Consider the following 22855-nt stretch of genomic DNA (forward strand, 5'->3'; position numbering starts at 1 on the left):
TACCTGATTGTCCCAGCAGCATTTATCGAAAAGTCCAATCCTTTCCCACTGCTCCATTGTACCATCTTTGTTCTATATCAAAGATCCATGTATCTGTAAGTCTGTTTAAGTGCTCTCAATTTTATCCACTAATCTATGTGGCATCAATGCCACCATTGCTTGATACTTCTACCATGCACCAATTTGACAGTTTTAATGACTACATCTTTATTATGGGACTTGATACCTGATAGAACAAGTTCTCCTTTTTTGTTTTTCTTCCATAAGAATTACCGTCAAGAGTTTCTTAATGCATTTCCATATAAAACTTATAATCAGCTTTTTACATTCCACAATAAAATTTATTAGGATTTTAATTGGAATTATATTGAATCTCTAGGTCTATTTGGGGAAAATTAGCATCACTTAAATGCTGGGTTGCCCAATGAACATGGTTTATTTTTCTAACTTTCAAGGCTTTCTTCAGTCTTTAATTTCAGTCAATAAATGTCATTATTCTTCTTTTAAGAATCATGTCTACCCTAAAAATCGTGCCTATCTTTTACTAGAACTCTTTGTAGGTGCTAGATGTTCTTTTTTGATGTTTTTGTAACTTGTATTTTGCTAAATTTTCTTTTCATATAGCTGTTGCATAGATAGAAATACAATTAATATATATTAATTCTATATCAAGAAGCCTTAGTTAGGTCTTTAATTCTAATAAGTTATCAGTAAATTCTTGTAGATTTTCTCCTTACACAATCATACCATATCATCTCCAAATACTAAGTTCTTATTTTTTCTTTTCCAGTTATTGTAATATTTATTTTTCTTGTTTTACAGTACTAGGTAGCATATTTGGTACAATGTTTTATAAAAGTAACATTACTGGGGGCCCCTGGGTGGCTCAGTCGGTTAAGCCTTCAACTCTTGATTTCTGCTCAGGTCATGATCTCAGGGTTGCGAGACCAAACTCCATGTGGGGCTCTGCACTTAGCACAGAATCTGCTGGAGATTCTCTCTCTCCTTCTGCGCCCCCCCCCCCCACCGCTTGCGCTCTCTAAATAAATAAACTAAATCTTAAAAAAAAATAATATTACTGGACAAGATTTTCTTGTTGTCATTCTCAGAGGGAAAGCTAACAATTCTCCACTATGCACGATAATTGCTGTAGTTTTTGAAGTTATTCTGTCAGATTAAGAAAATCCCTTACAGTCTTGTTCCCTAAATGTTTTTTATGAAGAATAATACTGAATTGTTACAGGAGTTTTTTTGGCATTTGTTCAGATGACTATATGTTCTTCTCCTTATTCTGTCAATCTAGTGAATTAAGTTGATTGATTTCCTAGTTAGTTGGGGTTTTTTGTTTGTTTTGTTTCTTTGACGTACTCTCTATGACTGACGGGGGGCTCAAACTCACAATCCTGAGATCAAGAGCCGCTAGCTCACTGTCAGAGTCAGCCAGGTGCCCTGATTGATTTCCTGGTTTTAGACCAATTTCACTTTGCTAATATAATCCCAGCTTGGGCACGTTTAAGTAACTTCTTAATGTTTTGTTGTATTTTAAATCTTTTTCATAATGAGGTTGGCCAACACCATTCCTCTCGTAATATTCCTGTCAGGGTTTGATTTTACCCATATGCTAGCCTCATAAAATAAATTGGGGAGTAAAACTTCTATTTTTAGTCTCTGGAAGAGACTAAAAGTTTGTGTAAAACTAGATTTATTTCTTATTTGAATGTTTAGTATAATTTTCTGGTGACACCAACTGGGCTGAGATTTTTCTTTGTGAAAAGATTACTAATTGCCAACACAATTCTTTAATGGTTAAAGGTCTACCAAACTTTTGTATTTCTTCTTTAGTTTTGAGGCTGTATTTTTTTCAAAATTTGTTCAGTTTATATAAATTTCCAAAATTATTGACATAAAGTTTTTCATGATATCCACTTAAATTTTTAGCAACAACTATAGTGATGTCATCTTTCTCATTTTGTTTGTTTCTTCTCTTCTTTTTCCTGATTAATATTGGCAGAAATTTAGCTTAGCAATCTTATTACATATGGAAATTCTTTGCATTATGTATTTCTTTTCTATTTCATTAACTTTTGCTCTTACTTTTCTTATTTTCCCCCACCTACTTTATTTGGGTTTATTTTGTCCTTTTATTTCTTCCTTTCTAATGTGCAAATTCATATAAGAGTTCCCTCTAATCACTGATTTAACTCCATCATGCACATTTTGGTATAAAATATTTTATTTCTTTTCATATTCAACATATTTTCTAATTTCCATTATGATTTTTTCTACAATCTATAGGTTATTTATAAAAAATGTTTTAATTTCTAAACATACAGAGAATTTTATCGTTCTAATTATACTATTGATTTGTAGCACAATTACATTTACAAAGTTTAATGTAATTAAACTTTGAGAAAATACACATTCAAGTCTTTAATTGGAAAGGAAAGATTGGCACAGGATAGATTGGCACAATATGTGAACATTAAAGTTTTATTCGGTTACTAATATATGCGAAATCGCAAAGTTGTGAGACAAATAATCATACACAATTTTTCAAATAAAATATCTAAAGCCTGCTTTGTGGACACTTGAATCCTTTTTTTTTTTTTTACTCTGGAATATAAAAAGAATATAAAAGTGTGGAGAGAGATACACAGATATTATTTTATAGCAGGCTGTCTTTGCAGAATACTTCTTTTGAATACCATTCCCAATTCCTTCACCCCAAAGGAGCAAAGCTTGTCTGGCCTGCTATGAAAACCTACCTTAATATGTGGTCCTTACAGCTGAAAGGCAAAGGGACAGACTCACGCCTGGAAAAATCAACAGAATGAAAGACTGCTGGCTAGCTGCATTGGGGTAAGACCAGGGGAGTTATTACTATGTTGAGCATGACTTCCCCAGCAGAGATTGTTCCAGAAAGATACATGTGACTGTCACCAGTGGATCAAATGAAGGGAGAGAGTGAGAGGGTGGACTTAGAGCTGTTTTGTGTCCTGTTCCTCAGAGCTATGTAGAGTTGGGCACTTTTAGCATCATGAAACTCTGGGGTAACACGGGATTACTAGTGCTTTGGAAGGAGTAACCAGTGGGCTCCCAGAATAAGGATCCATTCTTAGGAACCAAAGAGCTGCAAGGGGGAAGAGGCCCAAAATCACACCTTTGAAGAACCCATGGAGATGCATCACTCTACAGGCTCTGGGCACAACTTAGGGTGCCAGGTCAAGTAATACCTGGCATTCAACTTTCTTACTCCTTCCTCACTCTGTTCCCAACACCAAATGGTCAGAAAGGGACTGGAGACGGGACAGGAAGCAGAAAAACAGAGATACCATAAAGAACCCACTTTGTAGAATTCCATCCCACAAAGACATGAGCTATAGGAGAGAATTTTCAATTATTATTTTGGATTGCATATTCTAATTTGGAATTGATATACGCCAAAAACTTAGGTTGTCCATAGAATACTGTTTCCTTCTTAAGAGTGAGCAAAAAAGCAGTGGGCCTTCAATATTTTCATCAAAGGCAGGAAGTTTATGTTTACCAGATAAATTGTAAAGAGATGGTGGGAAACAAAAATAGAGTAGAATTTTAATCAATTTTATGATTTGTAGCTTCTAAATGCTTTAACTCATTTTCTAAGTTTTATGCTTTCTTAAGACTAAGAAAAGAGTAGTAATCTGTGCCACATTAACGATTTATAGCTATATTTCAATAAAAGCATTCTTATTTTCGAAAAATGAAAAAAATTGGTGACTGGAATATGTCTTTAAAATTCCGAGATTGAGCTAGCAAGCCTAATCAATAGTAGGAAATTGCCCCAGAACCCTGTCTTTCCAAAATCCATTGCATCACCACAAACATGGTGATATGTTTGCAAATTACACACTTAATGCTTCTATGAAATCCTACAAATTCTATGAAAAAGGTGAAGGAGTTAACCCCAATGCCCAGAGGTTGGACAGAGAGGTGAACAGTATTTAAGTGCACATATGTTTGTACATTCCACAATTTAAAGGGGTATGAATTATTCAGGTTTAACTGTATACTGTCATGAGGGAATATGGGGCCTGGAGTTACCAGAAAACCTGAAAATGAGATTGTCAGTTTCTTTCTTTGTTGCTATTCTGTGAAATTTTCTCATTTTTAAATATTTTCCTGTTGTCACAAAACACCGTGTGGCAACCGCACACCTGCAGATTATGTCAGAGGATGCTCGTTTGTGAACTCTGGAAGAGAGCCTGTTGAATTCTTCCTGTAACTTACCCACTTTATTAAGTAATGGCAGGTGATAAACCAGTTGACAAATTTCAACTTGTCCTTTTCTAACACTAAAGTTTTCCTGCATCTCTGGCAGAGATTTGTAATGTCACAGCTTCTCGATTTCTTCTCATGTTCCAAGATATTTATTAACATTGGTCATTTAATTCTCCATACCTTCTCAAGCTCCTCTGGCTCTAACACTTCTCTAGGAACCAGAAATATTTGTGTTTGGATTGTCAAAAACATCCTGACACCACTTGAAACTTTGATGGGAATATTGTAGCTGTTTCTCGAATCAGACTATTTTTTTTTAAAAGATTTTATTTATTCATTCAACAGAGATAGAGACAGCCAGCGAGAGAGGGAACACAAGCAGGGGGGGTGGGAGAGGAAGAAGCAGGCTCATAGCGGAGGAGCCTGATGTGGGGCTCGATCCCATAACGCCGGGATCACGCCCTGAGCCGAAGGCAGACCCTTAACCGCTGTGCCACCCAGGCGCCCCTCGAATCAGACTATTATCCGAGGTGGCTAATCTTGAGCAGCAAAGGGATAGAGGCCCACGGTCTTTCAGTGTTAGTGAAAATAGGAAGAAGATTAATAGAATGGAAAGGAATCAATAGGCTCTTATAATGAGTAAGGAATCTCCTTACAAAGGGATGGTACCTATTTGCCTATGGAGATTTCAGCTCTTCAACTAATATTCGTCTTGGCCAAATCTAGTTTTTATTATACTAAACTAGTATTAAAAAAAACATCACACTGAATTAATACCAAAATTCTCACTGCAAGCACTAGACCCTAGCACTTTAAAGGCATTTAAAGGTAAACACCTCATCATTTTGTGGGTAGGTGGCAATAAAAAGAGTTCAGATGACTAGTCAGGAAATTGGAGTCTAGTCCAGGATTTCTCAGAATGTATGTCCATGTACTAGTGTATAAAAATTATTTGTATTAATTGCTGGAAGCATAGTTGTTTGGATTCTACTGGAAGAAGTCTTGGGATCATAGGGGTGAGCCCTAGGAAAATCCATTTTTAATGGACACCGTAAGTAATTCTTATGAATAATAGATGTTAAGACCTACTGATCTCAGTTATGTGTGTGTCCTTTGGCTCTTCTCTGACATGAGCCCCAAAACAGCAGCTTGTACAATCCCCTAGGCAATGGCAAGGATTAAATGAGATAATTGATCAATAAAGTACTTTGAAAAATGTGCAGTATTTTGCAAATGGAATGGATGGAGAAATGAAGGACTAGCATGAGATTTAATGATAAGAAGAAAAAACCTGGGGTGCCTAGATGGCTCAGTCGGTTAAAGCCTCTGACTTTTGGTTTTGGCTTGAATCATCATCTTAGGGCCGAGGTACCAAGCCCCACCTTGGGCTGCACCCTCCTTAGGGAGTCTGCTTGAGATTTTCTCTCTCTCCCTGTGCCCTTTCCCTCTCTCTCTCTCTCTCTCTCTCTCTCTCTCAAATAAATAAATAAAATCTTTTAAAAACAGAAGAAGAAAGAACCCTACTGAGTACCAAGTCTATAAAAGTGGCTGGAAGTCCTATGGGGAGTGCTCTTACCAAATTGTTAGAGCTTTTGTTACATATCCTTCTCCCTCCCTTTCTCGTTCCTGTTCTTTCCCCACCCAACCCTCTCCCAGAAGCTTTCTCTCTTTCTCCCAGCATGTGGTACCTTCTCGGACTCCTTTAATCCCATCTTTACTCTCAATCTTCTTCTGGATGTCTATGAATTCCTCTTTCTCTCCCTTACTTGCTTTCTTTCTCTGTCCTCTTTTTTTTTTTTTTTTTTTTTAAGATTTTATTTATTTGACAGAGAGACAGCCAGCGAGAGAGGGAACACAAGCAGGGGGAGTGGGAGAGGAAGAAGCAGGCTCCCAGCGGAGGAGCCTGATGTGGGGCTCGATCCCACAACGCCGGGATCACACCCAGAGCTGAAGGCAGACGCTTAACGACTGTGCCACTCAGGCGCTCCACTCTTTTTTTTTTTTTTTAAACTCCCTCCCAGCAACACGTCTCCAAATTATATACAAATAAGACCACAGGGAAAATGGAAAAAGGTGTCTTTTGCTGATGTGTACTCTGAGAAATGTCTCTCATGGCAGAGAACCGATCCTTTACGTGAGAATCAGATGCTTTTTACAGCCTATCCGAAAATTCCTGAAGGAAACAAACATTAGGGGATAGAAATGAGCATCTTGATTCAAAATGAACAAATCTAGGAATAACAGGATGAAAGTGAAGCAAGATAACTTGAGGCAAAATATACAGAAATTGCTTGTTACAGAGAGATCTTACGACTGTAGATCCGGAAGGAAACTTCAGTATCATTTAGTCAAACTGCAATCCTATTACTGATGGGGAAATTAAAGACTTTAGAGACTAAAACATTTGCTTTAAGCAAATGCTTTAAGCAAGCTTGTGGCCCTGGGTAACTAAGACCAAGAACTTGTGGCCCCTGGTAACTAAGACCAAAGGCTCTTGGCTTAGCCAACAGTCAACTCCACCATTGCACAGAGCTGGCTTGTGACACTAGTCAGAGCTCAGTGAAAAAAAAATGTTAAATTGACAAATATATGCCTATAGCTAAAGTCGACTTTATGTAACTTAATGGTAAATGATGTAAACATTGTAGGTGCTTTGAGTCTTTATTTAGCAAAGTAAAAACCTGTTAATTCCCTGTCAAATGTCCAAAGGGCATTTGATTATTTACTGATCAATGAAAATTTTAAAACCTGGGAATAACTGAATTATCTAATGCCTTTGCTTCTGGACAGGATTAGAATAAAGTTAATTACTCAACATAGTGAATGAAGACCTCAGAGTTAGAGCGGTAAAATCTGTAATCAATGCATCTTTACAATTGCATTTTCATAACTTTGCATTTCAGTAAGGATGAGGAATAGAGTGATCTCAGTGTCTCAGAATTACCCAATGAATGATACATAGAATTACTGGATGCCGTTTTGTTTCTCGCGAGCAAGAGATAGGAATGACTCAGCACTTTCATTCTGATGGTCACACCATTCCTATATGATTTGAACAGTCAACATAAACCAAATGTGGGCATTTTCTGCTATTTATACAACAATAAGATCAATTTCATAAAGCAAAGCAAATAGTTCGGCCAACGAAGAGAGTATCCCAAAACAACACTCACAATTTAACCGCTATACAGGCCAAGGATAGAAAATAAATATTGTCTTCAAGTTCCTGAAAGCAAATCCAAGAATGCCTTGTATATTTCCAACTCTGCTGACTTTTGAAGAAATACAGTTCTCCAAATTAAAGCAAGAGCTAGTTAGTAAGCGCCACGTACGTGTCCAAAGAAAGTCCAGGGGGAAAAAAGATCAATTGGACATTGTCTTTGTTCCCAACAGATTGACATTCAGTTAGGTTGTAAATGGACTCTAATAAAGGTTTTTAAATGGTTGGTAGCTTTGTCATTTTTCTTTCTTCTACTTTGCACATCTATAGAGTTATAAACTTTAATTAATATAAACCTTGTACTCAACAAATGAGGCTGTTGGAAAAAGAAAGAGGAAAAGAAAAATAATAAGAAGCTTATGGATTCACATAATTTCATTATCTTAATCCCCAAAATGCAATTACTATTAAAAAATCTTTAATTAGTTAATTCTGTGCATTTAAAATGGTGGGTCCCAGTTTTTAAAACTGGATTTGCAGGGAGAGATAGTTGAAGTTGTCTCATTGCTGGAGAGAGGAGTTGTCACAATGGCCATGAGCTGACCAGTGCAGGAGTGGCCTCTGTGCCCTAGTGACAGTGTCTAAGAGCTCAGAGTTGTTGTCCTCACACTTGCCAAATGCCCGAGAGGATGATTTCACAATTCATACCACAAAAAATAATTTCTTTTCCTATTTCAGTTAAAAAAAAGCTCAATGTGTGATACAAATGGTTTTCTGTGTTTTATGTGTGTGGCTTTTTAATAACCCAAGCATTGTTCCAACACATGGCTTCTTGAATGTGCAGCAGCCATAGAAAAACATATAAAGGTATTATAGCCAAAAGAGCAAGGGTGGAATGGCAGTTACAGACCCAGCCAATAAGGAAAAATTCTCAAATTTATGAAATGTCTTCCTTCTTATCCCTTGATTCTGTCAGTTAAATGTTAGCTTGCATATTAATAACTAATATTTAAATAGTAATTTATGACTTACAGAACGCTTAAAATAGGTTTTCTGATTTTCATGTAACTCTAATAATGTGTCAACAAATATCATTTTTCTCATATTTAGATAAAGAAACAGAGGCTAAGAAGTATGTAATATCTTGGTCAATTTCAGCGTACTAAGGAGCTAGACCCAAACTTGCTTGTCACATTAAAGTGAAGGTTCTTTCCGCCAACATATTCCACCTCTCAGATTAAGCAGCGCTCAGTACATGTGAGGATTTTGACAATTCTCAGACTACAAAGTTAGAATCCTCATTACAAACAATATAATTTTATTTACAAATTTTAGTGATTAGTGAGTTAAATAACTTACAAATCTGAAAGACACTTTAGAGAATACAGTCTGAACATATCAAATGGTGCCTGTATATATTGTGATTAAAAATATAACTTGGCAATCACCTTTCTAGTATCTCATACCAATTCTTCCACGAAAAATTTTCATGTGCTGGTTTTTCACTTTGTGAGAATTAACATCACAATTATTTAAATATTTGCTGATTTTGCATTAGAGTCAATTTGGAGATAAGGCTGTTTACCTAAGGAATGGGGTTTAAGAAACTATCGGGCTCTGAGTTCCAAAACTCAAGCAAACCTTATAGAGTCCTCCCACGCACGCCACTGTGTTGGGTGCTTTGTGCACATCTCTTCACGTGATCTCCCTAACACTCCTACAAGGTAGGCCCTGCACTCATCCCATTTTACAGCTGAGAAAGCTGAAGGTGAAGCAACTTCCCAAGTTCACAAAGAGAGTAAGTGGCAGAGCTGGAATTTGAACCCAGGCAGTCTGGCTCCAAAAGAATTATAAATGTGACACTAAGTGATTAATTCACTAATAGTTATTTCCTTTGCTTCTTTTCTTCTCCTCCAAGTCCCATATTAGCTGCACTCACATTTATATCACAGCCAAGTACATTTTTTTTCCAACTAACTTAACAAGGGTAGGTAGGCAAATGCCTACAACTCCTTTCGACGCATCCTCTACTCATTAATTGAATCCAGAGTATGAAGAGGACCCTTGTCACTAAGCAGACACTCCTTTGTGGCGTTAGTTTGTGGTATAAAAGTGTGGAAGATGTTAGGAGAGGCAGTGCTGGCTTCTGAATTACTCAAGTGGCAAGTCCCTATCCTTCCTCTCTTCTATTAGAAAAACTCCGTGTGCTACAATCTCACCACCCTGGAAGGTAGCAAGCTATAAGGAAGATTTTGAAGAACAACATCCTCTGGTTTGATTTGAAGCCACATCACTCTAGTGTAATTTTATAGCCTCGTTTCCTAATTGTCAAAATGGGAATCATAAAGTCAGTCTTAAATGTGCTGGAAGGAATCTGTGTAAAGGGCCAGGCACAATGAATGGTAGATGTCAGTAGATGTTGTGACAATACTCACCTGGGTTAACTTGGACCTGATCCAACTGAGTCTGAATGGTAGATGTCAGTAGATGTTGTGACAATACTCACCTGGGTTAACTTGGACCTGATCCAACTGAGTCTGGGTTTTGACACTAGTTTGGGTTCAAGCCAGAACATGACTGAACAGACAGGTGTAAAAAGCAGTTCATATTTCGGGTGAGCAGCACCCCGAGAATAAAATCAATGACTTCAGCATTTTCAGCTACTAACCTCACAACGTAAGTCATTACTGACTCTATGCAAACAGGCAAATGATTGCTGTAGAACAGGGCCTGCTTAGAATATTGTTGAACGTATTCAACAGAAGATTGATAGACTTTTCATTTGTTTTTTAAATGAAGAGGAAGAAAGTGAATAATAATTGGAGTATCAAGAAACTGTCACACTCTATATCTCGACATACACTATCGTTCAAACCAAAATGTTCCTATCAGGAAAAATAATAAATCCTGGATTTTCCCAGAAAGCAGAGCCTGAGACAAAGGCTCGTGTGCAGACAGTTTGTAAAGGAGAGTGAAGTCAGGGAAAGGAATAGAGGACTATAGCAGTGAAACGGAGCAGGAATAGAGGAGGAAAGCATTCATTCCCTGGCTCCACTCCTCCTTCCGGCAAGAGAGGTCTCATAGAGGGCTTCTGCCCCTGCACTTCCAGCTCAGACATACAACAGTACCAGCTGGGGCTCTGCAGGTGACACATGCCTTGGTATCAGAATAACAGCAGACAGGAAAATAAAGGATATATATTCACGCGAGGCAAGGTACTGTCGGGCTAGACATGTGCGTAGCAGGTTGCCATAGCAATGGCTGGAGTAAACACAGCCAGAGAGGGTACTGGGAAAAACACAAGTGTCGAATACTTGTCCAGTGGCTGCTTCTATTTGGAGCCTAGTTATGATTATCTCTGCTGATATTTCTATAAGACATGAAACTTCTATTTAAGTTTAGACGAGTATTTTTCTTTTCTTTTCTTTTCTTTTTTTAAAATGATTTTTCTATGGTTGTCCCAAATTTGGGAACCATATAGTGGCCTTTCTAGATGTAACTGACGTCACTAATGTTTTTCATGTCGACACTGATGTTGTGTCTGCAACAGTACGAAAAGGATCTTGTTTGCTAACTGAAAGAGCTTCTTTTAACACCCAACAGGCATTATTATCCTACCCTGATAGAGCGATAATGACCCACAGGAATTCCGTAACAGGAAAGGAGGCACTTACTAACAGGAATTGAATGTCCCTTAGAGTACATTCCTGCTTTGACAGTCAGTGTTTAGAAATGTGCATCTCAAATTGTTCTCAAAGATGAAAAGGAAGTTGGAAAGTGATGACTAAAAAAAAAAGAGGCATAGAAGTTACTTGAATTAGATAATTATTCACAAGGTAAAATATTTACCTGAAGCTTGAAATGTACCTTCATCAATGAAAAGGAAAGGACGGGCAATGATCCAGTACAACAAAAGCTTTCTGAAACCCTCATATATGCATCATCTTTTCCCCTCAATTATCTGAATAATTACAATTAGCAAGATAAAATCACCAGAGAACTTACTGGTGACAGCTGTTATGGGTCTCTTGAAAACAGGAATTCTAGAATGACCACTTCTACTTTTAAGCAGAGACTATTAAAAAAATAAGTCCTGGAAAAAATGAATGTTAAACAAACGGTTTGGGAACTAAATAGTTTCCCATTGGATTTGTTTGCATATTGGTTCATTCTTCCCACAATACATCACTCATTTTAGGTAAGATTTTCTGATAGTGATGAAGCTAAACAGAAGTAATAAGTAAAATGATCTGTTTTATTTTATTTTATTTATTTTTAAAGATTTTATTTATTTATTCGACAGAGATAGAGACAGCCAGCGAGAGAGGGAACACAAGCAGGGGGAGTGGGAGAGGAAGAAGCAGGCTCCCAGCGGAGGAGCCTGATGTGGGGCTCGATCCCATAATGCCGGGATCACGCCCTGAGCCGAAGGCAGACGCTTAACCGCTGTGCCACCCAGGCGCCCCAAAATGATCTGTTTTAGAGCAACTCATATGCGATCTAAAGTAATACATGAATTAATGATGTGTGGTATTTATTTTTCTTAAACTTCCTTTTTTGTGAACTTTGCTCTTTAAAAAAGCCATTTTGTATATTTTTACGAAGTTGGTTGAGAAGATTTCTCCTTCATATTTCTAACTTTAAGAAGATATTACCTAAAGTACTTTATGCCCCAAATGGAAAGGTAGAGCCAATTCTTTTTAGGTATTCTTCCTCCCAAGGATTATAGTCAGAACTGTTTCTTTCCCCAGATTTGTTGTCAATTACCATCACCTGTACTAGGTTGTCCATCTATCCCTATCATCTTCTCTCCTGGCTAGATTTTGGTAATTGGCTTACCTTTGATAAAAAGGCCATTTCCCCCTTTCCTCCTCTTTGGTGCCCATTTTCATAGCCAGGGATCAAAGTAATCCACTTGTATTCATGTTATATGCTATGAGTCATATGTGTCCATAATCTTTTCACAAGGACAAGGCAGTAAACTGGTAAATTATTGTCATTGGAAGAAATTAAAAATGAAAAAAATGAAGGCAATTGTATCATTCATTTAAATGTACATTCATCTATGTCCTTATCATATATTTAGAACCGGACAGAGGCACCTGGGTGGCTCAGTCAGTTAAGCGTTTGCCTTTGGCTTAGGTCATGGTCCCCGGGTCTTGGGATGGAGTCCTGCTTGGGGGGAGCGGTGGTCTCAGCTTAGCAGGGAGCCTGCTTCTCCATTTCCCTCTGCCTGCTGCTCCCCCTGCTTGTGCTTTCTCTCTCTCTCTCTCTGCCAAATAAATTAATAAAATCTTAGGAAAAAAAAAAGAACTGTTATTGGACAAACGAAGTACATATGGTAATATACATGGCCCTTACTTTCAAGGTGCTTATAATCTGGTAGAGGAAATAAGATATGTCTTTAAATAATTATGATAGAATTAAGAAAACAAGTGCCATAAGAGAGTTAGAAATACGAGCATCTAGGTGAGAAATAAATTGTTTTTCTATGTTATCAATTCTACGATAACAGGACTAAGAACTCCTGGGATTCAAGAGTAAAGAACACTCACCCCCTCATCCAGCTGCAGGGGCATTCCAACTACCCATGGATTTTAATTTACCCTGAACATCTCTATTTAAATATCTTATTAGGATTTCAAGCTCACCATGTCCGAAGTCAAATATATCATTTTCTCCTTAAACTGTCTCCACCTATCTTTCCCTCCCTCTGTTCCCAAACCGTTTCCCTACTCCTAGTGTTCAGATAATCCTCTGTATATCACAGTCACTTTCTTCCTCATTGCCAGTCAAGAATATGTCAAATCACCAACTTTCTACTTCCTTTAAGCGCTTCCCCAGATCCTTCTTTTCATTTTATTGATAGACTTTCAGACTTGCAATAGCATTTGCACTATTTTCTTTATCTTTTGTCTCTCCTGATTGCACTAGTCTAATTTATATCCTGCTGACAGATTAATCTTCCCAATTTATAGCCCCAATCATTTAACTCCCACACTCAAACACGTTTAGAGGCTCTAAGCTAATTAACTATCCAATTTTAACTATTGGCTATTAGCTAGTCAATATCTCTCATTCTGGTAGTCAACATATATCCTGAGGCTCTATTTCCAACATTATTTTCCAAAACTTATTTATGTCCAATCTGTGACCTCCTTCCTTGTGTACCCTAGAATATCCTGAAGTTTTCATGTTCCTACTCAGGAAATTCCATTGATCTGAAACCTTTTTTCAAATTTTGAAGTTTATCATAATTTCCACTTTTATATGAAGCCTTTACTGATGCCCCACACCCAAAACTAAGCTCCAGATCATTCTTTATTTACCACTTAAGAACCTACAATGTAATCAAACTCATAATTACCAGACTCCTTTTCTCCCCCCTCATTTCAAGGGCCACGGCTAAGTCTTACTGATCTCTGCAAATCTATAGCATTTAGCATAATATCTGTCTTTCAATCTGTTCTATCCTTTTTTCCCCCCACGAAACTGAATGTTCCATCACTAACAAACGAATGTCTCCAAGCAATGATTCTTCAGATACCAGTAAAATGATGTTTGCTCCTGTTTGCAAATGCCTGATACATTTTAATCTTTCCTAAATTAACATAAAGTTCAAAAAGCACATGGCGCTGGGTAAGTACATTTTTTCCTGGGCCTCCCTTCTCTTGGGATCCCTCTTCATTTAACTTCTCTTGTCCTGACAGTCAAAGGCTCATCGATCTAGGCTTAAAAGCCACGGGAGGGGGCTGTTCAGTTTTAAATACAATTTAGAAAACCTTGGGAAAGAATGACAGTTCTTTTTCAGGAAACTCCCCTACGTATTTCAAAAGAACAGCTTTCCAAATTGGAGATGGTAAAATATTATACCACCAACCAAGTAATAGAAAGTCACTCACTGCTGTGTAGAAAGATTCACTTGATTTTCACAACGAGCACAAAAGACTACATTGTATGTATTTAAATCTGAGACTGACAAAAATGTCAGAAGGAAAAAAGAAGAGTAGTCAATTTCTCTAAAAGATCATTATTTAGGAATAAATTACTATGCAAAGAAGCATGGATCTCCTTGACAACTTGTGAATTTAAGGCCGATGAAATGCCTCCCTCCTCATCCTTAATAATCAACTCTGCTGATGAAATATGGTAAGAATTCTAAGTTTGGGGAACATACAAAGCTTTGAAATCAATGTGTTTCCGGTACAGGGGGTTAAGGAAAGAACTTAATAAATCAGCTTAGGAAATGCTTCATTTCCTGCTCCCTATCTGGGAAGGGAAACATAAAACAGGCAGAGCCAGGTGTAACAAAACCATACACCTGGATGGAAAATCTCTTCCAGTTCCTTCTAGGCACCACTCGGGTGGTCAGCGTATCCTCTCAAGCTACAGCTTCCTTTTCTCAGAAATATGGAGTAGTTTTTGCAGACACTTTCCTTAAGTTAACAGATAGGGTTGTTGGCAGAAGTTGAAGGAGATAGTCATTATGCAATTATTATCTCTGCTTAAATGAGAAATTATCCTACTTGGGTTAATAGTTCATTAGAAAAAAGACACCATTAATGAGCTGGGCTCATTATCGATGAGGTCAAAGAAGTTGGTATTTTCCCAAAATGCTCATACTAGGAAAACCTGCCAGGTCATCTCTGGGTTGTCCTCCACCTTTCCTTCTTCCTTACGGCTAGGTTTTGCAGGCTGATTCTATTGCTCCTACTCCATTTTGCTTTCAGAAAGACACGTAATCCAGTCGGAGTTGAACAATGCCAGGAAAGTCGTGTAGTTGATGGTGCTTACAGACCTGGAATGGTGAGCAGCCTTAACCCAGACTTTCAAATTTATATTGACCCGACACCTGTTTGAGAGCAGTGTTTTTCCTGGCATTGGGATTTCCCATGCATATGGAAGAGTTACTTAAAGCTTATGCACTGATTTCTGCAGCCCTTCATAAATACTCTTTATTTTTAAAAAAATCAGATGCTTGGTAACTCTTCTAAGTTAGATTTTCTGGCCTTGATACGTGCTGCAACTTAACTCTGGAAATGCCAAGGTGCACGATAAGCAATCACACTTGATTTTGAAGTGTTTGGGAATCTGTTCTAAATTTATATATGTATTTTTGGAAATTAATGATAAATATCGCTGGAGGAGTGTGCATAATTTTTCCTACACTATTATTCTAAATTAGAATTTTTGTAGGCAGCAAATTTTGAAAAGAGCACATGCAAAGTAAAATTAGAACTGATTGTTTTCCAGGTCTCCTCAGAATCAATATTTCCCAACTGTGTTCTTTTATGATAGCTTGTACTTTGGTTTTCACACTTATTAAATTTGCCTTGTATTAGAATTACATATTTGTTTTTCCCAACACTACATTTATCACTGTGGGTAAGGACAATGTCTTAATCACTTATGTATTCCTTACACTGATGAGTACATAGTAGGATCCTAATAAATAGTCATTAAATTTAATTGCTTACAGGGAATCCCTCAGAAAGGGCTAATGCAGTCATATATAATAATTTCTTGCAACTGGTCGTTAATATAGTCAGGACTTGTAGTGGTTCATATATATCCTTTATCTGAATTTCTGAAATTGCAATCAGTGGCTAGGATTTTTATGTCTATAAATTTCTGAAATGTTGTGCAAAATGTTGTGTGTATATGGGTAGATATGTGCTTATTTCCAGAGCAAATGTTATTAACTTTAATCAAATGACTCTCCTTTTTACCCACCGTGCCCCCTTGAGATATTAATATTCACTTCCCCAGGCAGCTTGATCCAGCCTCTCAATTTATCAAAACCAAAAGAGAGTTGGGACAAATATAGGCCAGCATCTGCAATGCAGTATTTCTGATTACAGCCTTTCACCCATACTTGACAGTCTTGTTATTTCCAGACTTAACGCCGGAGAAAGAGTTTTTTGAGAAAGAATACATCTGTAACCAGCATTTTATCCCCAGATTCTGCTCCCCAAAATACTATCGTGTATTCTCAGTACCTTTATTGTGCCATCAAATCCACTGCAAGGCCCCTGCACCAGCAAACATTTCCTTTCAGTGAAAACAAACATCCTCTCCACACACTCCCAGTCAACACCCACACACTCGACTCAGCAAATGAATTGCTGCATCCAAGTTTCAGGGGAAGGTCCCTGAAGGTAAACTGAGGCTAAGAGTCCCGTACTAGTGATTTCTGATCCACACCGTCCGAGGAATAAGAGAAAATGGTACCTGTGGCATTTTCACTGCTACAAAGACTGGGCAGAAGAAGACAAAGGATGGTCACTTGAAGGAGTTTCATGGTGCCCGTGGATCGTCGCAGTGGCACTTCTCTCCAGAGTCAGGCCGAGACAATTCCCTCCCAGCCTGGCAGGGCCTTATTAGCAAATGGAAAAGGTGTGCTGCATGTGAGCAGCCGCGGCCCATTCCCACTTATTTCGGGGGCTCTGATAAAGAACGGGAGGAAATACACACACTCCCTTTGGGAGTTCAGCAGAGAGGAGATTTATTGTTTCAGTCCCTTACAGGAACTTTTTTTTCTCTTCCTTTGGCAGCCACTTGTGTTTTTGTTACTACATTATTTTGTTCTTCTTCAACAAAAAGGTCAGGGCGGGTTCTGAACAGAAACAGATCTTTCTTGAGAATGGATCATACAGCTTTCTAACTTTTGTTTTGAAAGTGTGTTTCGGACTGGTTATAAAAAGGGCCTTATTAACCAGAGACTTGCCTTGGATAAAGAGGCATTAATCGCCTCAGGGTTAAAGTTTAGAGCAAAATCCACAAGGAATCAACTTTCTTCTTTTTTTCCAACTTGAAAGCCAGATTAGCAAAGACCACCTTCTGGAGATAAGTGCAAAAAACCGTGTTAAATAGGTCCTGCTCTGCTCTCGAGAAAGCAAAAAGACTCCTTAGGGGTGTCCAGGCAGGTGTTTCAGGATATTTCTAATAGAGTTAAGCAACGATGTGACCGTTCGCTGCTCATTCCTGGTTTTTATTGCTGGAATTTGGTGAAGAATAAAGAGAAATTAATGACACAAGTCTCTCCTGCTTCTGGAAACTAGTGTTCGGTGTCTGCGTTGCGGTGAGCTGGCATAGAGGCAGCAAGCCCCTGAGCAGCCAGAGGGGTCCCGCCAAGCTCCTACCCTGGGATCACACTCAGCAGCGTCAAGCAACGTCAGCTTTGAGCTGTATGCTGGCATCCTCTGGGCTTTATCTCCATCGATCTTGCGCTTCCATTAGCACAATGTGTCCAAAGGCACGAGAAAAGCCTACAAAAGGTTATTTTGGGTGGAGGGTGTTGGGAATGCTCAAGAATTTCTCCATATAAATTAATAATTGCTTCTTCACTTTACACCATTTCCACTTAGGGACGTTTTCACAGGAAAGCTCTACTTGCAGATAGAGAGGGAAACCTGTAACAACCCAACCTGCCCGCCCTGCAAAGATACTCTTCTCTAAGAAATATGATTGAAATGGCAGTGGGGTAGAGTGGTCTCCCAACAAGTCAGTGAGGTTGGGAGACACAGATTCTTCAGACCAGAACGCCAACCAGGAAAGACCTCGGGTATGTTAAGGGTGTCTTTGATGTTCCTAGCAATTGACTAAGACACGGTGATAGCACAGCCATAATCCCCATGTGTGCCAAGTAACTCAACACTTCTCCTTAGCTACGGTCTACACATTTAACCACAGCCGATGATCCTTTATAAACCTTTATCCATGAAGCCTCATGGACAAACGAGTGTCAGTGGATCAGTATAGATCTATCCGCTTCACCATGAAAAGTACTCCAAAAGTATACTTTTTTACCTGGTTACAAGGAAGACACACATTTCACTGCCGCACTGTGCTGAGGAGTACTCATTACAAAAGTAGTTAGGGCGTCAACTGATCAAAATATCCCAAACAGTAGCTTGTTTCTTCCTAAATTATACCAAGCCTCAGAAGAGCCTCCAAGTTTATATTTTGTGCATAAGCAAGACTGGATTTTACCCTCTCTTGTAATTAATTTTCTAAAACAGACTGCCTTTGGACTCGTTACTTTATTTGGCATATCCTGGAGAGTATAAAGATAGTAATGTATGTGAATAGTTGTCACATGCACTTACCAGAAATAAATCGAGGTGTGGCCATGAATTCACAGTGGAGCACTCTCATTGCCTCACTTCCTGCTCCTTGTTCTGCTCTAACTGTGGCGTTTTCAGCACACGGCGGCACCACTGGTGTTGACCGTGCTTGTTGCTATGCTGGCTCCAAGAGCATTTTGACTTCTCAGCCCTAACTGGTAGGCATTTCCATGAAAAAGGCGATTTGCCTATTTCAAGAGTGCTTGATAATAGAATATGATGTCTATTTAAAAGACAGGATCTGTAGATGAAAAAAATTAGAACTAAAACATCAACTAAGCAAATTCATTTTTAACAGTATGGAGGTTCCTTAAAAAGTTAAAAATAGAGCTACTCTATGACCCAGCAATTGCACTATTAGGGATTTATACAAAGGATAAAAAAATATTGATTTGAAAGGATACATGCAGCCCCATGTTTATAGCAGCATTATCTACAATAGACAAACTATGGAAGGAGTCCAAATGTGTCCATCAACTGATGGAAGGATAAAAAATAGGTATATATATATATATATATATTACTCAGCCATAAAGAAGAATGAACTCTTGTCATTTGCATTGACGTGGATGGAGCTAGGGTGTATAATGCTAACCGAAATAAGTCAGTCAGAGAAAGACAAATACCATATTATTTCATCATATGTGAAATTTAAGAAACACAACAAATGATCATAGGGGAAAAAAAGAAAGAGGAAAACCATGAGAAAAATTGACATTTGATAGGCAAAAAGTATTATCTCAATTCTTGCATATTCATTTCTTTGGCTTCTAGTGACGTGAATATTTTTTTCCATTTTGTTGGCCTTCTATTTCTCCTTTTGTGATGTTCTTTTGTTTTTCTTTCAGTTACAGACTCATTGGCTTATTGTTGATTAGCAAGAGGTCTTTACATATCAAGGATATCAAATCTTTATTTTGTATTCTTTTTTTTTTTTAGATTTTTTATTTATTTATTTGACTGAGAGAGAGACAGCGAGAGAGGGAACACAAGCAGAGGGAGTGGGAGAGGGAAAAACAGGCTTCCCGCTGAGCAGTGAGACTGATGTGGAGCTCGATCCCAGGACCCTGGGATCATGACCTGAGCCAAAGGCAGACGCTTAACGACTGAGCCACCCAGGCGCCCCAATTTTGTATTCATTTTTACAAGATTTTTTACTTGCCTTTTCATCTTAGGGTGTGCTGTTGAGCCAAAAATATTTTAATTTCTAAAAAAAATTCAATTAGCTAACACATAGTACATCATTAGTTTTTGATGAGTATTCAATGATTCATTAGTTGTATGTAACACCCAGTGTTTATCCCATCACGTGTCCTCCTTAATGTCCATCACCCAGTTACTCCATCCCCTCATGCACTTCCCTTTCCTCAACCCTCAGTTTTTTTCCCAGAATCAAGAGTCTTTCATGGTTTGTCTCCCTCTCTGATTTCTTCCCATTCAGTTTTCTCTTCCTTCCCCTATGATCCTCTGCACTATTTCTTATGTTCCACATATGAGTGAAACCATATGATAATTGTCTTTCTCTGATTGACTTATTTCACTTAGCATAATGCCCTCCAGTTCCATCCACATGGATGTAAATGGTAGATATTCATCCTTTCTGATGGCTGAGTAATAGTCCATTGTATATATGGACCACATCTTTATCTATTGAAGGACATCTTGGCTCCTTCCACAGTTTGGTTGTTGTGGACATTGCTGCTATGAACATTGGGGTGCAGGTGCCCCTTCTTTTCACTACATCTGTATCTTTGGGATAAATACCCAGTAGTGCGCATATCAAGGCTTGCCACTGCCATCATTGACACTGAAGAAATTGTATAATGAAGACTCCAACGCTGATGAGTTTGTTAACTCCTGTGGTGCTGAGACAATTTATTCAACTGTCACCACTATGAAGGCCCTAAATTAAACTTCCTTCCAATACTTGCCTTCTTCCTCTCTGCCAGCTTGTCACTGAATAAAACCATCTAGAATGGATGAGAACATGAGTCCTGGGTTCAAATTCTGACTCCCTCCCTTAATCATATGTGTTTTGTCTGAGTTACTTGGCCTTTTTATGCCTTGGTTTTACCCGGGGAAAAATGGGGATAATCACTATGGCAACTATAAATGTTCAGAGAATTAGGTGAGAGTTCAGAAAGAAAAGTATATATTGAAACAAACAAGCAAACAATTTAACCTTAAACTTCTAGAATGTATAGGCTAAAAGAAATTATCTTAGTTCAGTGATATATTTTAGGTTGTTAGGATTTTACATAAACCATCTCATTCTAGAGTGATTGACCAATTTCCTAAGAAATATTCAGATGATGCAAATCCCAAAATACTGTTGAGAACAGATTAAACAGATTTCTAACTCCTATTTTCAGGGATTCATTCCATGCTCCACTTTAAGGTACTTTAAATATCAAGTACTTTCTTCAATGGAGAGAGAAACTAACGGCTTATTTTTATTACTTGCCTATCTGAAATGGGAATCATGGAATCTTCTGAAGGTATTGGGATCAGAGATGAAGACAGACAGATATTTAAGGTCCATGATACTGAAGCTATAAAGTTCCCCTCCTATGGAGCCAAAATGGACAATGAGCATTGAAGATGCGTGGGCCTCACCATTTGGCCAAACTTATGCCAGTAAAATATCTTCTTTAATTACTGTATTTCTTTTACAATCAACTTCTAGTGGCCCCAAATCAGTGCTATTTCATATTGCTCAAGTGAAAGAAGATATGACAAGCTTATTCTTGAAGTTTCCAAAGAGTTTATCTTTCACATTCGCCAATGGTTCATCACAATTTTACTCCTCAATATATAAAGACAATTCTCTCACCTCAAACCCACTCCTTAATTTGATAGTGATCTATCTCTCCTGATCACTCTTGAACTCAGAACCTTGAGATTGAGACCTGAGCTGAGATCAAGAGTCGATGCTTAACTGACTGAACCGAACTTTTTTGAAATAAAATGCAATATAATTCATTTGATTATATCTAATGAAGAATAGGTATGATGACTTCTATAAAGTTATGGAACATGTCAATGAACTCAGAAATAAGCAGGCAAGTATAAAGTTCTTTAATAGTTTACTTAACTTTACATTTTGCTCAGCTGTTGCCATACACCCCATGACCAAGATTTCTGCTCAGATGTCTCAGTTTTGGTGTGCCAGAAATAGTAGTATCTTAGGGAAATATTCTTTTCTTATGTCAAAAGATGCCTATAGTGTGCAGTGTATACCAGGGATTTTTCACAGGTTATGTTCATACAAAATTGTGACTTGTGAGTGAATCGCCTTTTCTTTCTTTTTTTAAAATAATATTTTTTATTATATTATGTTAATCACCATACAGTACATCCCTAGTTTTTGATGTAAAGTTCCAGATTCATTACTTGCATATAACACCCAGTGCACCATGCAGTACGTGCCCTCCTTACTACCCATCACCGGTCTGTCACTTTTCACTCTATAAATGATCCATCTAGCTTTTCTAATTTACCTGTTTAGATTTTGCTCCTTTTTTCTCACCCATTTTAGCTTTTGTTCTTAGTTTTCCAAATCTTTTTTTTTTTTTTTTTTTGCATTGTTCATCTCGGTGGCCGGTTAGTAATTCTCAAAGGGATCTTTCACAGGACCAGATCTGAACCAGTTTAAAAGCATGATGAAGTGATTTATTTACTTCTCCTTTCTAAACTTCCAGACAAATGGAGGTTAAAGTTAATTATCTAAAAACTGTGGACTTTTTTTTTTTCCTCTCTCTTTTGCCAAATAAAGAAAGCCAACTGTAGGCACAGCTTTTGGGTATTCATAGAAACCTATAAACTTAAAGTTAGAAATGGAGTGTCTGTACTGGTTCATTCCTGTTAATAAACCACTTTCTACACACACACAACTCAGCTAAAGCGTTACCTTACTAATGGCTTCTGGACTATACCTCAGGGATTTAAGAATCTGTTGCTTGCTCTTTATATTTCATTCCCAATCTTCTTTGGTCATTCTCTCCCAGGAATCTGACTTTTAACCTCAGAAACGCTCTTCAGAAGAGACTCCACCTGGGGGTGTTCTAGTTTGGGTTTCCCCTGGGTGCTGTATCTCAGATCAACGTTCTGCTAAACTGTGGAGAGATTTCCCGGATGACGATGTTCTGCATCCTCCATCCTGACTCTTGTCAAACTGGCTGAGATCTGTAGCCACGCTTTTACTGCTTACTGAATGCCCAACTTTTTGGATCAGGTAGGTTCACGTGGCTGGTTCCGGCCAGAGGATATATGCAGAATAACATGTGTCACTTCCAGGACAGTGCATAAAAGA

At 38.0% G+C, this 22855-nt stretch overlaps 1 protein-coding gene across 1 annotated transcript in view; it reads right to left on the reverse strand.

The window, feature by feature from the left end:
* Nucleotides 1-16914, reverse strand: part of EMCN (endomucin) — a 100339-nt gene extending 83425 nt beyond the window's left edge. The window contains exon 1 of the mRNA XM_026509654.4: nt 16649-16914. Coding sequence (XP_026365439.2) covers nt 16649-16718 — 70 coding nt within the window. The 5' untranslated portion in view covers nt 16719-16914. The remainder of the gene's footprint in view (nt 1-16648) is intronic.
* Between the last annotated feature and the right edge of the window lie 5941 nt (nt 16915-22855).

The sequence above is a fragment of the Ursus arctos genome, unplaced genomic scaffold, assembly GCF_023065955.2.
Source record: "Ursus arctos isolate Adak ecotype North America unplaced genomic scaffold, UrsArc2.0 scaffold_9, whole genome shotgun sequence".
Classification (NCBI taxonomy): Eukaryota; Metazoa; Chordata; class Mammalia; order Carnivora; family Ursidae; genus Ursus; species Ursus arctos.